The 13,538-nt window shown below is 45.0% G+C and overlaps 1 protein-coding gene across 1 annotated transcript in view; it reads right to left on the reverse strand.

The window, feature by feature from the left end:
* Positions 1-8,192, reverse strand: part of adamts2a (ADAM metallopeptidase with thrombospondin type 1 motif, 2a) — a 108,039-nt gene extending 99,847 nt beyond the window's left edge. The window contains exons 1-2 of the mRNA XM_041944772.1: positions 8,105-8,192; positions 6,010-6,419 (exon numbers count right to left, since the gene is read on the reverse strand). Of these exons, the coding sequence (XP_041800706.1) occupies positions 6,010-6,419; positions 8,105-8,192 (498 nt within the window). The remainder of the gene's footprint in view (positions 1-6,009; positions 6,420-8,104) is intronic.
* Between the last annotated feature and the right edge of the window lie 5,346 nt (positions 8,193-13,538).

Here is a 13,538-nt window from a genome sequence, read left to right on the forward strand (position 1 = left end):
TTCACGAAGAACGTGCCCCCGCCCACAGAAAATAAATAAATAAAAACACCTGTCAATGCTTTGGCATTTCTCCTTGCTGTTGATGTTAGAGTCTGTTCAATGAAAGCACCAAAATAACACTGCAGCCTTCCAGCATTCCCGCTGTGCACTAATAACGCACACGAGCAGACCGAAGCACACAGCTATACATAAATATGGCACATCAGAATATACAAAGGGCAACACCTGCACGGCATCGGGGCTAATTACCTGCCAGCAAATGATGATGCCCACATTGTACAAATAGCAGGCATAAAATATTTTCCAGTTAGTGAAATCTGGATCTCGATTCTTGGCTTTAAACTTTTTTCTGCATAGACAGCGGGCAATAGCCTTAACCCTCAACACCACTTGTCTGATCAACGCTTGGGAGCAGAGCTGCTGCTAAAAACAGACAAAGACTGCTCACTAAAGGAACACTGTCTCTTGCTGTCTCTTTCTTTTTTCTTTTTTTTTTGCCAGAGCTCAGAATCTGTGGGTGTTGGGGAGCAAAAAGCTGTCTGCCACATTCTTTTTCTTTCTCTTTCTCTGTCATTTTCCTGACTCTTTTAATACCATCATTAGGAGAGCTCTCCTGCTTGCTGCTACCGCTGCTGGCCAAGAAACACGAGACAGATAGAGACAGAGGGGGAAAGAAGAGAGCGAGGGAGGCGAAGGGTGGAGACACTAAGAGAAATGTGTGCGCAGGTTTTTTTTGTTTTTTTTTGTCATGCAGCGAGGTAAAGATGGTTCAGGGGAACTTTGCTTATTTCTGCTGCTGCCTGTCCCTGCCCTGTGTCTGAGCAGCTTGCCACGCTGCACAAAACGTGTGTTCACATGTGTTGCACACGATTCCCACTTCAGCGAAGGTGCTTGTCGCATGTGAAGGTGCACAGCTGTGTGCAACACGTGTTTTGTCGTGTCACATCCAGGTGTGCAGCCACCTGAATTTTAGATGACAGGCAGCACATGCACTAACTAACTGTGGCGTGGAGATGGCCTCTGAGCCAGCTGGATCTCGCTCCTCGCACCTATCGGAAACCTTACACCCGTGTGACCCTCTGCTCCCACGGTAACCTGAAGCTGCCCTACCATTTGTCAGAACTCTCTGATTATCTCAGGTGTTATCTATCTGGAGGCCTCACACTAGAGACAGATATCTGGGTGCAGTGCTACAATGAGATTACGTGCTTCAATTATGAGTATCAATTGAAGCAATCAAGATTAGATCACTTGCAGGGATTATTTAAACAGCACAGCCTGACATTATGGCTATGTGTATTTTTATTCCTATTTCCTTCCATCTGTCCATACTTTTACATTTCACTTTTTTCTGAAGATGGTCTACTCAAGATTCTTCTCTTTTATTCCCAGTTTCTCTTTCTCAACTTGCACTGGGTCACATTGGTGCATGCTGAGCATTCAAAGTTGAGAATTGGCCACACATAATACTGATCACTCTGAACGAAATCTCTGTTTCTGTTTGTCCATTTGGAAACTGAAAGGATAAGACTGCTTCACCTTGTTAAATCACATCTGGATGAGGGAGGAGCTTCAGCGGGTGTGTGGAGAACAGGACTGTGCTCTGGTGAACAGAGCTCATAAACAGCAACCAAGAACCAACTTTCATCAAAGCCAAAAGAAGCTTAAATAGACAAGTGGCGCTGATTTGCATGATGGAAATGAATGCATCTCTGGCTGAGAGTTCGACAGCCCTCAGACAGTGTAGGCACACTGTCTACAGTGCGACTGTCCCCACTTAACTACTTCAGTGTGTTACAATGACACAATTATTTAAAGTATCGTGGAAAAATGAAATAGCAATAATTCTGCAACCCTTGATCTCCCATCACTAAGCCTCTCTGTCTCAAAGAGGAAAAGCTGGAGCTCTGCTGAACCTCAACATTCCACATAAGATCCCAAAAAGACATGTGCACGCATGCACACATGCACACACACACATATGAATACACCTGACCTCACACCCACATGTGCACAAAATCAGGCCAACACAGCTAACAGCCTCCACATCTCTGAACAAATACTGTCGGTGAGGTTGACGGAAAGACCATAAGTGGGGCCAGAGGTTCGGACACACACACACACACGCACACGCACGTGCACACACACACACACACATGCACACAAATACATGGAATTTAAGTTCAGGAACTGAGATCCTGGTATTTTCTGTGATTTCCCGCCAGAATCCACTCTCTTGTGTGCAGGTTTCCGTCCGGCTTTGTTAGCATGTTTGTGACTGTGCCTGAGAAGGCGACCACATTAAAACAAGCCTCCCCAAAATATGGAAACAACTGTCTCAAATTTGAATCCTGCAGTTGTTTGTTCCTACTACCTTTAATACTAAAATGGCTGCTTACAGTCTAACTGTATGACAGAATTTTGTAAGAATGAAGGTTAACAAAACTAAAATCTAACTACAGATGAAACATTTATGCAGTTCAACAAGTGGTTTTATCCAACATGCAAGATTCCATCCCTCTGCATCAATAAACAAGACGCTAGCCTTCACATTACACCAAAACATCTGAGAACAGTTCTTCTGCACCTCCGACCTCAACCTGAATAAAAACTGTTCTGAAACAGCTGCATACAACAGACTTCCCTTCTATGCTGCTGCATGCATCAGTCACTTCAGATTGGCCCGAAAATAAAGTCAACCAGGTGAACCAATATGTAGGTATTTTAACAGCAGATATTTTGACATGTGGTGCTCAGAGAATTATGAATGATATTATCAATGGCCCTGGTCTGATTAAGAGTCCAGTAAGCCACTCAAGTGAGTCGGCATGCATAAAACCAGGTCCCTGAGACCAAAGCAGCAAAATTTGGCCATTGTTTTTTCCTACTTTGATCTGTCTCGTCATTCTTATTAAGTGACAAATTCAGCGACATTAATATACACAGGGAGGTGTTCACACATACACACACAAGCACTGTGCACACCAACATTCATGCATGAAGCAGAAACCTCCTCAGCTTCTTTTTGATTCATGCAGTCCTCCATTCTGCTCTCTGCACACACAAACACACACGCACAGAAACACAGTCTCAGCTGCAGTTTAATTTCATTTTGCACTGCACCCATCCAGGACTAAACACACACACACACACACACACACACACACACAAACACAGGACACTCCCCAGTTCTTGTACTGTACAGTGTGTTGCCTCCTCTCACCCATCCAGAGAACTAACCAGCTGATCACAGCTTCTGTTCACAGAAATCCAATTCCCTCCAAAGGTCATTTGTCCATTCAGAATTTCCTTTTTTCCTGTGCTCTCTCATCCTCTTTTATTTATTCTGGCCATTTGCTACTTCTTGAAATCTATACCCCTTGCCCTCATCTTTTTCCCTCCTCTGCCAATTTATTATTATGTTTTTTTGGGGGGAGGGATTTTGGTTTGAACCCTGTCTGCCCCTGTCTTGGCTCTCTCCCTCCCTCCCCATCACACACCCTGGATCACAGCCAGCAAAAGGTTCTTGGCTGTGAATGGCAACACGGGGCAGAAAAGGCTCTAACCAGGTGTCTGGGTCACTGAGGAAGTGGGCACAGCAGGGCAGAGCAGGGCTACGTGGCTCTGCTGGGTTTAAAAAGGCAGATACAGGCAGAGCTTGGCAGAATTTCTTGGCATGCTTGGGGAGGTTATAAGAACTGATTAGTAATGACACGACTTGTTCAGGGGCGGGGAGAAACAAATTAAATATAAGTGGACAGCACTGATGTGATTTTTAAAAGGGATTTTTCTCTGCTTTCATAATTCACTGTGACTATTACAGCAATGATATTAACAGTTTCTTTTTGTAAGAAAACTGTTTTACTCCAACATGTGCATATTTGGGGCATTAAAACAGTAAAGTAGTGTAACCTTAAGTGCTACACACACACATCTGTGTCAGCAATTCCATAAAGACATTTATTTTTTACAAGATTACATTTGGAAAATAGCCTCAACAAACAGGGTTTTAAAGGCGAGGCTCACATTGTTTCAAGTATGTCTTAAAACAACGCTCACATGCCCATATGTATGTTGGAACAGTTGCTGCAACTTTGGTGCTGTGATCGTTCCATCTGTCCATATTGGCCCTGAAGAGAGCTCTTTCTAATGCAACTCTAATGGAAGTGATGGGGGACGAAATCCTCAGTCCTCATTCTGTAAGGCAGTATGAGACCTCAGCAGACTGAGCTCAACAAAGTGAATATTTTCAAACACTACCTTCTATTTAGTATGAAATTCTATTTAGTCAGTGTTTTCAGTGGAGCTACAGTATAATAAGCAGAGACTTTTGGACTAAAAAGACCATAACACTGGATGACACCTACTTGATTGTCCACTTAAAGTTGCCCTGTGTATTTTTTTGTCAATAAAAAAGTAATGTTTACATTCAGTGTTTTTCGTTAAAATTAACTGTATGATCACTGAGGACTAACAACAGAGGCCTGAATGCATTTCCTCCATCAGAAAACATTTGCGAAACTGATTAAATTTATTGCGTGTTTGCTAGCTTGCATCATCTCCCACCTTGCTTGTGTTGCCGCGCTGTCACGTTACCACCTCCAACTGGCGATGAGTGGAATAACATAAAACTAGCGTCAGGAATGCACATTGTGTTGCGAGCATGCGTGTCCATCCTCGTGTGTGTGCATGACACATGAAAAACTGTACACATAGGCGTGTGAGCATTATTTAACAGACTTGAAAACATGTGGACCGATCCTGTGGAAATCTGGCGATGCAGTCAGCCACTCAACTTACCAGTGCCAAGTGCTAACTGGTGATCTATCAACTGTAACCAACTACACAGCAACCCTCCCTAGAAATTGCCAATAGGCCTGGAATGGCAGGACGGAGCAAGCAGCAGTGAGTCGCTGCTGGCTGGTGTCAGGCTAAGTGGGCTTGTCAGGCCTGTGCTGTCCTGGCTCCCTGCCTGCTCTCTCAGCTGCTCGCTCAGTCCCCTGTGTCCTCGACCCTAAACGGATCCAGTCGCTGCTACTCAGCTCCAGTGGTAGGCTGATCTGGCTGAGTAATGAACACTTTTCCTAATGAGGGGAACTCCTCCCCCTAATCTCAGCATTCCCTGTACACATCCTTTGCCCATTTTTACTCCTGTTTACTTGCCTTTTTCCCTCTCTCCGTCTCTCACGCTCGTCCCTTCCACATCTTCCTCGGGCACTGGTCTCCATCTTTCTGCATCCTCTCATCTCAGCAGTTCCTGTGCACATTCTTCACACTGTCTGTATCTCACTTCTCTCCCTTGCCGACAGCCATTCACCAACTGTTTGCCATCTCTTTTCCTTTTCCTGTATTCATCGTCAGCTCTATTAAAAGCATCTACAATTCAGGCTCTTTGAGCAACTGTTGTGCAACCAAAATATTTTATGGTGGCACTTTCAATCTAAATGCTGTTGAAGTGTCAGCTGTTTATCCAGGGCGTCTGTATCGATGCGCTGTGAGCAGTGCAAACCAGCTAAATGCTCTTCTGAGAGCATTGTGCTGAGATGTCGCCACACACACTGAGGTTATCTGTGAAACATCAGTGTATTCCTTTAATAATCCCTCCCCCTGTTTACATGAGTAAACTAAAAGGGGAAGAGGACAGAAGGATAAAAACATGACTCAGGTATTTCTCACGGCAGGCCTGGTGTTACAACCAGTTTAGAGGACATCAGGGGGAAGAGCAGTGTAAATCAAAAGTTTGACCTCGTGGCAACCTCTGAGCTATGGGGTCAACCAGAGAGACTCAACAGGGTCAAGGGGCAAAAATCTCCTGCTTTTGCTATTTGCTTGTATCTTTATATCAGTCTTTTAACACAGAGTTTGCCTGCGAACGAGCTCGTGCATTATCTGGTCCCTTGTGTCCCTCCGTGTCATCCTGTCACAGACTCCTTTACAGCAGACTCAGTCAACCCTACAACAGTCAGAAAGTTAAGAGCAGAGCACAGGTCGCACAGGTTGTCCACTCACCAGGCCGTCACAGTTGCTGATGGCCACCGTGGCTCCTGGCGTGTTTGTGATGTCACCGACGTACAAACATTTGTCGTGCAGTGGCTCAGAGTGCCGGGTGCTGTCGCTGTCATCACGCCACTCCATCTTGGCTCCGGGGGCCACCAGCCTGGCATTGTGGTGCAGGCGCAGGTGGAACTCCCGGCCGAAGATGGTGACGTTGTAGTAAAGCCTTTCCCGATAGGCCACGGGCTCTCCCCTTGGTTCTTCCCACTCATCATTGCCTACTCCTACCTCCCTCCTCCGGCGCCTACGGGGCTGCCCTCCTGCCATGCGGCCAGCCGAGACGGCGTGTGACAGGAAGCGGCCCTCTGCGTCCACACTGATGGGCCTCACCAGTCCATACTCCCCCAGGACGTGCTGCAGGGAGTCTGGGAACAGGACAGTTCAGGAGAGGGGGAGGGGATAATGGGAGAGGGGGAGAGAAGAGAGGATGAGGCAGGAGCAGGTGAGAGAGAGGGGAAAAATGTTACGTGTTGAGTAAGATGTCAGAATGTGTGTGTGGGGGGGGCATTACAGGTGGAAGAGGAGGGGGAGGGAAGAGACGTCATGGGAGAAGCATGGGGGATAAGCAGGGGAGAAAATGGGGAGTTGTGGGGAGGGGGTGATTAGGAGGTTGGGCAAAAGAGGTAGGAGGAAAAATAAGGAATTAGAAAAATGTCAGGCATGCCATGGAAATATCTGTTCCTTATTCTGCGTCACAAGGAACAAAATAATAAATAAAAGCAGTCACCTTTCACACTCCCTCTCTCTCTCTCTTACACACACACACACCCAAACTCACTCACACACACACACACACACACACGCGCGTGCAGCCCCACCCATGAACCCAGAGGCGACCCCGGTGCTCGGCGGTGCGCGTTTGGAAAAGGCAGCCTCAGCAGAGCGCGCCGCGCTCCTGACACCTTCTGTGCCCTTCCACCGTCAACAGGAAAGCCGGTACAAGATCAAGGTGCTAATTGCGGCTTTCTCACGCTGTTTTCTCACTGTCAGGATGCTCGATCCGAGAAAAATTATCTCTGTAACCTCGAGACCGATGGAAAAAAAAAAAACTGATCCCGACAAATCAAACTGACAGTCTCATAAAGCGCCTTCACTGAATCGGATGCGCACTGGAATGTATTGTACAAACATTTATCCCATCATCACCATTAATCATCTTCATTGTATCTTAACTACATGCTAATTAGCCTCCTGCACTGAGAGTAAAACAGACAGTTCGTGCGTCTGATATTGTCCTGGATGGAGGAACATTTCTCTTCACGTGTGACAGTGACAACACAGGTGCATTTTTGAGGCGACCTGAAAGACGCTCCCCGCGCCCACACACACACACACACACACACACACACACACACACACAAAAGCTACACACTCACACACACATCGAGCCAAGGCCACTTTAAGGTGTCAATGCCATCACAGAGTCAGGTGTCCATTTGGTGTTATTATTATTAGAATCATTATTATGATTTGGTTGTTAATCTGCCATATCAATTTTATAAAGTTTGCTGACGGATAAAACCTAACACACACTGTTAATATTTCTTGAGCCCCCGTTTTAGAGGAATGATTTGATAATAGTGTGATCAATAGGCTGACATCCGACTCCAGCGTCCTGTGACAGATCGATAGATGCGACAGCGGCCGAATCAGATACTTCCCTGCAAAATCCGGCAGTAAACCGGTGGTTCTGATGCCCCTTTACACCCCAGATAACATTCACCCCAGGGTGGGAGACGGCAAATCACAACACATTCCTGCACCGCTGAGGGACCTCCGGAAAGACCCCTGCGAACACCACAGCGGGACACGCAGAAGTTGCAAATGCGTCCTACACTGTTGTTTGCAAAAACTGCAAAAGCATGCCCGAAATGAAAACACAAGCGCGGGGGGTGGGGAGGAGGGGGGACTGGACAGTGTTTTGCCGCTACGCTGAGATCCAGACTTCCCAGTGAGCGCACGAAGAGCCCCGTGCCGCCCCGCTGATGAGAGACCAGCAGATACGTAGAACAACATAAACACTGACCACGTTTAACTGGACTGTACGTACCAACGCTACTGGCGATGTAAAGGCCGCTGGTGTGCAGCAGAAAGGCCGACAGAATAATTAGGACAGTAAATCCAGGCGAGAGACCCATGGCAGCTCCGAACTGCGCAGGTGAGAGAGTGGGACTCCGGGCTCCAGTGTGGTGAAGTTCCCCGCCTGGCGCGACCAGCCACGCCACGACAGCAACAGCACAGCAGCCCGCAACTAGACTGCCAAGTGCACCGGGAGAGACGGAGCTCTCCTCCCCTCTCTCTCTCCTCCTCTCCGCCGAGGTCTCTCTCTCTCTCTCTCTCTCTCTCTCTCTCTCCCACTCACACACACACTCTCACTCAACTCTCCTCCTCTCTTTCCTCCTCTCTGTCTCTCTCTTTCTCACGGCTGTGCGTGCTCCCCCACTCTTTGACTTAGTGCTCTAACAACTCCCCGACTCTACACGAACGCGCGCACACACACACACACACACACACACACACACACACACACACTTGTGTAGGCACGCGCACACACACACATACACACACACGCACACAGACACACACATACCGGGCACCGGGCGCCCACACACACTCCCCGTGTGTCTCCGCTGTGTGCGGCGTGGGGATGTTCCGGAGCGCGCTGGCCGTGCTGCGGACTGACTGACTAACGGGCCCGCTGACGCTTCGCATCGACAAGAAATACGTGCTGCTTTGTCGCACCTCCAGCGCGTGGCGCGCTCAAAAGTGATTTCTGCAACTCGAATGCTCTCACTGGAATCAAAACTCCCGTTGAACTCTCCCCTCCGCCGGTCCCCGATGTGCTGCAAGCCTTGCATAAACTTTGTGTATCCCGTCAAGCGTCCTGGGTTGGATGAGCGGCAGCGCCCCGCGTGGCCGAGGAGCGTAACCGCACTCCGTTTTGTAGGGCCCAAGGGTCCAATTTACACACAGGGAAAAAAGAGGAGTCTTACTGGCCCTAACCTGCATTGCCCTCATTTAGCACATCATTTACCCCTCTTGACCACTAATCTTATATTTGTGTAAACACTGATGAGCAGCATAAGGCACACATACAACTGATATGAGTAGAACTAATAACATTTTCATTTTTGCTTTACTTTTTCTCGTCTTTTTTTCTTTGTAAAAGAATATAACAGGTTAGGGTAACAGAAAGAAAAACCAAAAAATCAAAACAACTAACAAATCTTTGAAGTGATAACAAAATCGGGTGTTAAGGTGAATCTGTTGAGTCCCAATTAGCCGCATGTCATCTTCAAAATAGCTCAGATATTTATAGTCTGTTGTTAGTGTTGATTTTCACTATTGCACCCAGATTTTCAAGGCAACACAAAACAATGGAAGAGCTCAAAAGAAGCTAAATGGTGTCTGCTTGAACCCACTGTGGCAACAATAAGCCCGTCAGTGGAAACAAAACTGCATGATAATGAGTGACTCCTCTTCGACATCGTAACGAGCAGTCAAGCAGGAGCACAGATACATTAGTGATCTGATGGGGGTCCTGACCCCAGTAAGAGCCACAAAGTTGAATCATCTTAACCATGTAAATTACAGACATGTTTCTATTTATTTTGAAGAGTTTGATGTCTGTGTGAAAAATAAGCTTTGTTGTTTCTTAACTGATAATAACTTGTAGTTCCTAAGCTCTTCCCACCCTTTGAAAACTTACTAACAGCTGGTTGTCCAGTTCTATTCAATCTAGAGTCACATTTTTTAACTGTCACTCCAAATGCACACGGAGAAAGCAAGCCTTAAAGAATGATAAAATCATCATACAGCAAAAATCAGTGAAAATTGTGAAAAATGCATCACAATAATATTCAATTTATGATCAAATAAAAAAGAGAGAAGAAAAGCAAATCTTCATATTTTAGAGGCATGAACCAGCAGATATTTCAGATATTTATTTTTCAATGCTAAATTACTTCAGTTATATCTTGATGATTAAATTCCCTTTACATTTTTTTTTTTTTTTTTTTTTGAATAAATTGATAGACGGAAAGATAGTGCTGGCCAAAACAAGTTTTGTCTTCACAAAATGAGGAAACGCCGTGGCTGGGAAGTTGCTAAAATGTTGATACTGAATATATGTTTACTGACAACATATTTCATTAGTTTTCTGCTGAAAAAAGCAATCTTGTAGTGCGCTTTCCACTCCGTGGTGACAACAGCATCGTTCAACTTTTTTTATCGTTCTGTTTAGGTTAAGGAAAGATCACAGTCTATTTTAATATAGAAAAAGTCCTCAGCAGCCGTGATCTTTCCTTAAACTTTACCGAGGTGCTTTTGATGTCTGAACTGGGTCACCGTGTGGACAAGAGCCTTGATTCTGGTGTCACAGGATTCCGCCATCCACCCCGACCACCTTCCTGCACATCCGGCGCAGTGATTCAGTGTGTCATTCGCTCAAACAACTGTTGACTCTGAGCATAATCCGGGAACTGATTACATTTGCCAGCACAACATAATTATGAATGCAAATTAGTCGTATATAAACATAATTTCTGAGAGATGTGGTTGTTACAGCTGACGTATCATCGCAGGTACAGTCAGTAAGAGAACTGTACTGTTCAACGTTCATGACAAAGACTCTCGCTTCCAACACCCTGTCTGTTCTGTGAGCAGAGGGCTGGAGATGAAAACTCTCTGATGGGATTAGCTAATGTATCAGTACAGCACAGTTTCTTTATTTTAGATTAGTGTTGCTTGCTTGCAACCCAGACACAGACTGTAGTAAATGTTAATATTAATGTGAAGCTACAGGCAACTCAAAATTATGAATATGTGACTAAATAAGTGTTAACTGTGTTGTTGGCCTTGCCATCAGGGGCTAGAAATGTCATTAAATCTGTTGTTTTCTGTTTTATCTCGAAGCTTAGCACCGTTTCCTGGTTAAAAGGCTCACTTCTGAGGTGTTGTGAATTTGTTGGGACAAATATAGAAGATTGTTCCCCCCTCCATGCTCATCACCTTCCACGTGTGATCGTCGTGTCGATAGTTGTGCTTGTTGTTTTGGTTGTATTTTCATGGTCTTCTTGACTCAGTTTGCGCACAGTACACACATCATGCCATGTGAACTTCAGTGAGAAAAATTGGAATAATGATATTTGATGTTTTTTTGTACTGTGCAGCACATATATCTACGGAAGCCGAGAACGGCCAGGTCCGTATAAATTTAGTTTTTTACCGTTTTCTCTTGATAACAAAGTATTATTTCGTTATCTCGAGATAGCCAAGACCGTTTTCCCATGATAGCGAATTAATTATTTGGTTCTCGGCTTCCATATAGCCTACACACAGAGCCTCCAACAGGACGGCGGTTAATTTGATGACAAGAAAACACAGAGCCGAGGTGGATTTCTTGCCGAGTTTGGCTCCGGACAACTCAGAGTTTAGTCAGGAGAGAGGAGTGCTCACAGAGCTAACATTAGCGCCGACGCTGCTAACTTTATGTTAACATTTTGTAATGTAAACACACTCATCACATCACTGCTAATAAACACTTTATCAAGCTACGTCATGCTAAATTAGCACTAGCCTTCGTTAGGGATTTGTCTGTGTAGAAACCCCAAAATCGAGAACTAGTCTATCATGAGAACCAAATAATTTAATTCGTTATCACAGGAAAATGGTCTTTGTTATCTCGAGATAACGAAATAATTAATTCGTTATCACGGGAAAACGGTCTTTGTTATCTCGAGATAATGAAATAATTAATTTGTTATCACGAGAAAACGGTTAAAAAAAATTTATATGGACCTGGCCGTTCTCGGCTTCTATATATCTCAACATGCTTATGGTTTCAATGACTTAACAGATAATATGCATGCGTTTAGAAAGTGGAGAGAGCCTTGAGCCACTGCAGCCTAATCCATTATTGACACAAAGTGCTAAACACAAAGCAGATCTTATAGGTTTCTAATGCCACTTAGGAAATTCAAGTCTTCTATCAAAATGTTTTATGTGAGGTGACTAAACTTTTTCCAGTTTTCCTTCGTGCTACAATTTATTGTCAGTAAATTGCAACAAGCCATGTATCCAGACCGAGGATTAAAACAGTCTCTGAAAGGTACAGTATGATTGATGCACAGATGGTGCTGCATGTCCACGTACACTCTGCTGGTTCACCTTGTGGCGTCAACACTCTGATTTTCTTATTTTCTGTGATGGACATGGCTCCTAATTAGTAGTGGTTTTATGAACTGCAGGATGAAGTGGAACCCCAGGGATTCCTCAATTGCCACATCATCACTGAACTTTTACAGGAAGCTCTGGAGAGCAGACGGAATAAATTTCCACCTCCGTCTCTTGAATCATCCAGTATCTTACTATGCACTATTCAGGACTTGCATGCCAGCAATGTAGTAGGAGTGAAGCCATTCTGAAGGCATTCATCCTGTTTCTTTCAATTATTTTGACTTAGATCACTTTAATCTCCTTGCTATAACTTAGACAGTTTTGGAATGTGAACTCAGTCAACCATATCTCCAGTAAATTACATTCACTGTGCAACTATTTAGCATTACCAAAATATGTTTACTTTGTGATTTGTTTCTCTTCAACATACCAGACAGTGTCTGCAAAATGTTCAGAGCCAGTGGTTTTTACTTATTTGTTTACTGTTATCATTCTTGCAAAATCTGCATGACAGCGAGAGTGGTTGGGGTCAGACAAATAAAACTGCTTCATTGAGGTTAGAAAAAGATCAAGGTCGTAACAAAATGTCGGTACTCATCACTATCTGAACCCAGTGTTGAAGGCAAACCCCCACTCATCCTCTACCCTGACCTCCACATCTTCACATTACCGTGCAACATCTAAACATTGACACTGAACAAAAATCAATCAGTGGGTTTCAAAAATAAACATCCTCTAAACATCATGTGCCACCCTTCCTCTGCAGTTAAAGTTGCATGGAAGTTTATTTTTCTGCTGTTGAACCTGGCTGTAGCGCTTCGACAAGCTTTTGCGGAAGCTGGAGATTGGATGCAGATAGGAGACGGGCCAGAGGAAGAGGAGGAGGAGGATGGGAAGCGACAAAAACATTCAGAATGAAAAGGGTTGAAATAGAGCATCAGGCCCGAAAAAAAATAACGAACATGAGAACTAGATCTTCGACAAAGATGGAGGGACAGGCAAAAGTAACCAGAGGAGAGTAAAGGTGAAAAGAGGGAGAGGGAGAGAGAGAGAGGAGAAAAATGTACAGTGGTGGACATATCTGGGCCAGCATGGACGCATGCACATGTAAACAGGGTCCAATAATACCTGGAGGTCTCTGCTATACAAACACAGACACGGACCCTCCACTGAGAAAGAGAGAGAGAGTGAGAGAGAGAGAGAGAGAGAGTGTGTGTGTGTGTGTTGTACATTGAGAGGTCATCTTTCACCAAGCATCGAGATCACACCTGGGCTCTCAGTGCATAGATCTCCACAAGGCTGTTTGG

This window comes from Chelmon rostratus, chromosome 9 (assembly GCF_017976325.1).
Source record: "Chelmon rostratus isolate fCheRos1 chromosome 9, fCheRos1.pri, whole genome shotgun sequence".
NCBI classification, from domain to species: Eukaryota; Metazoa; Chordata; class Actinopteri; order Chaetodontiformes; family Chaetodontidae; genus Chelmon; species Chelmon rostratus.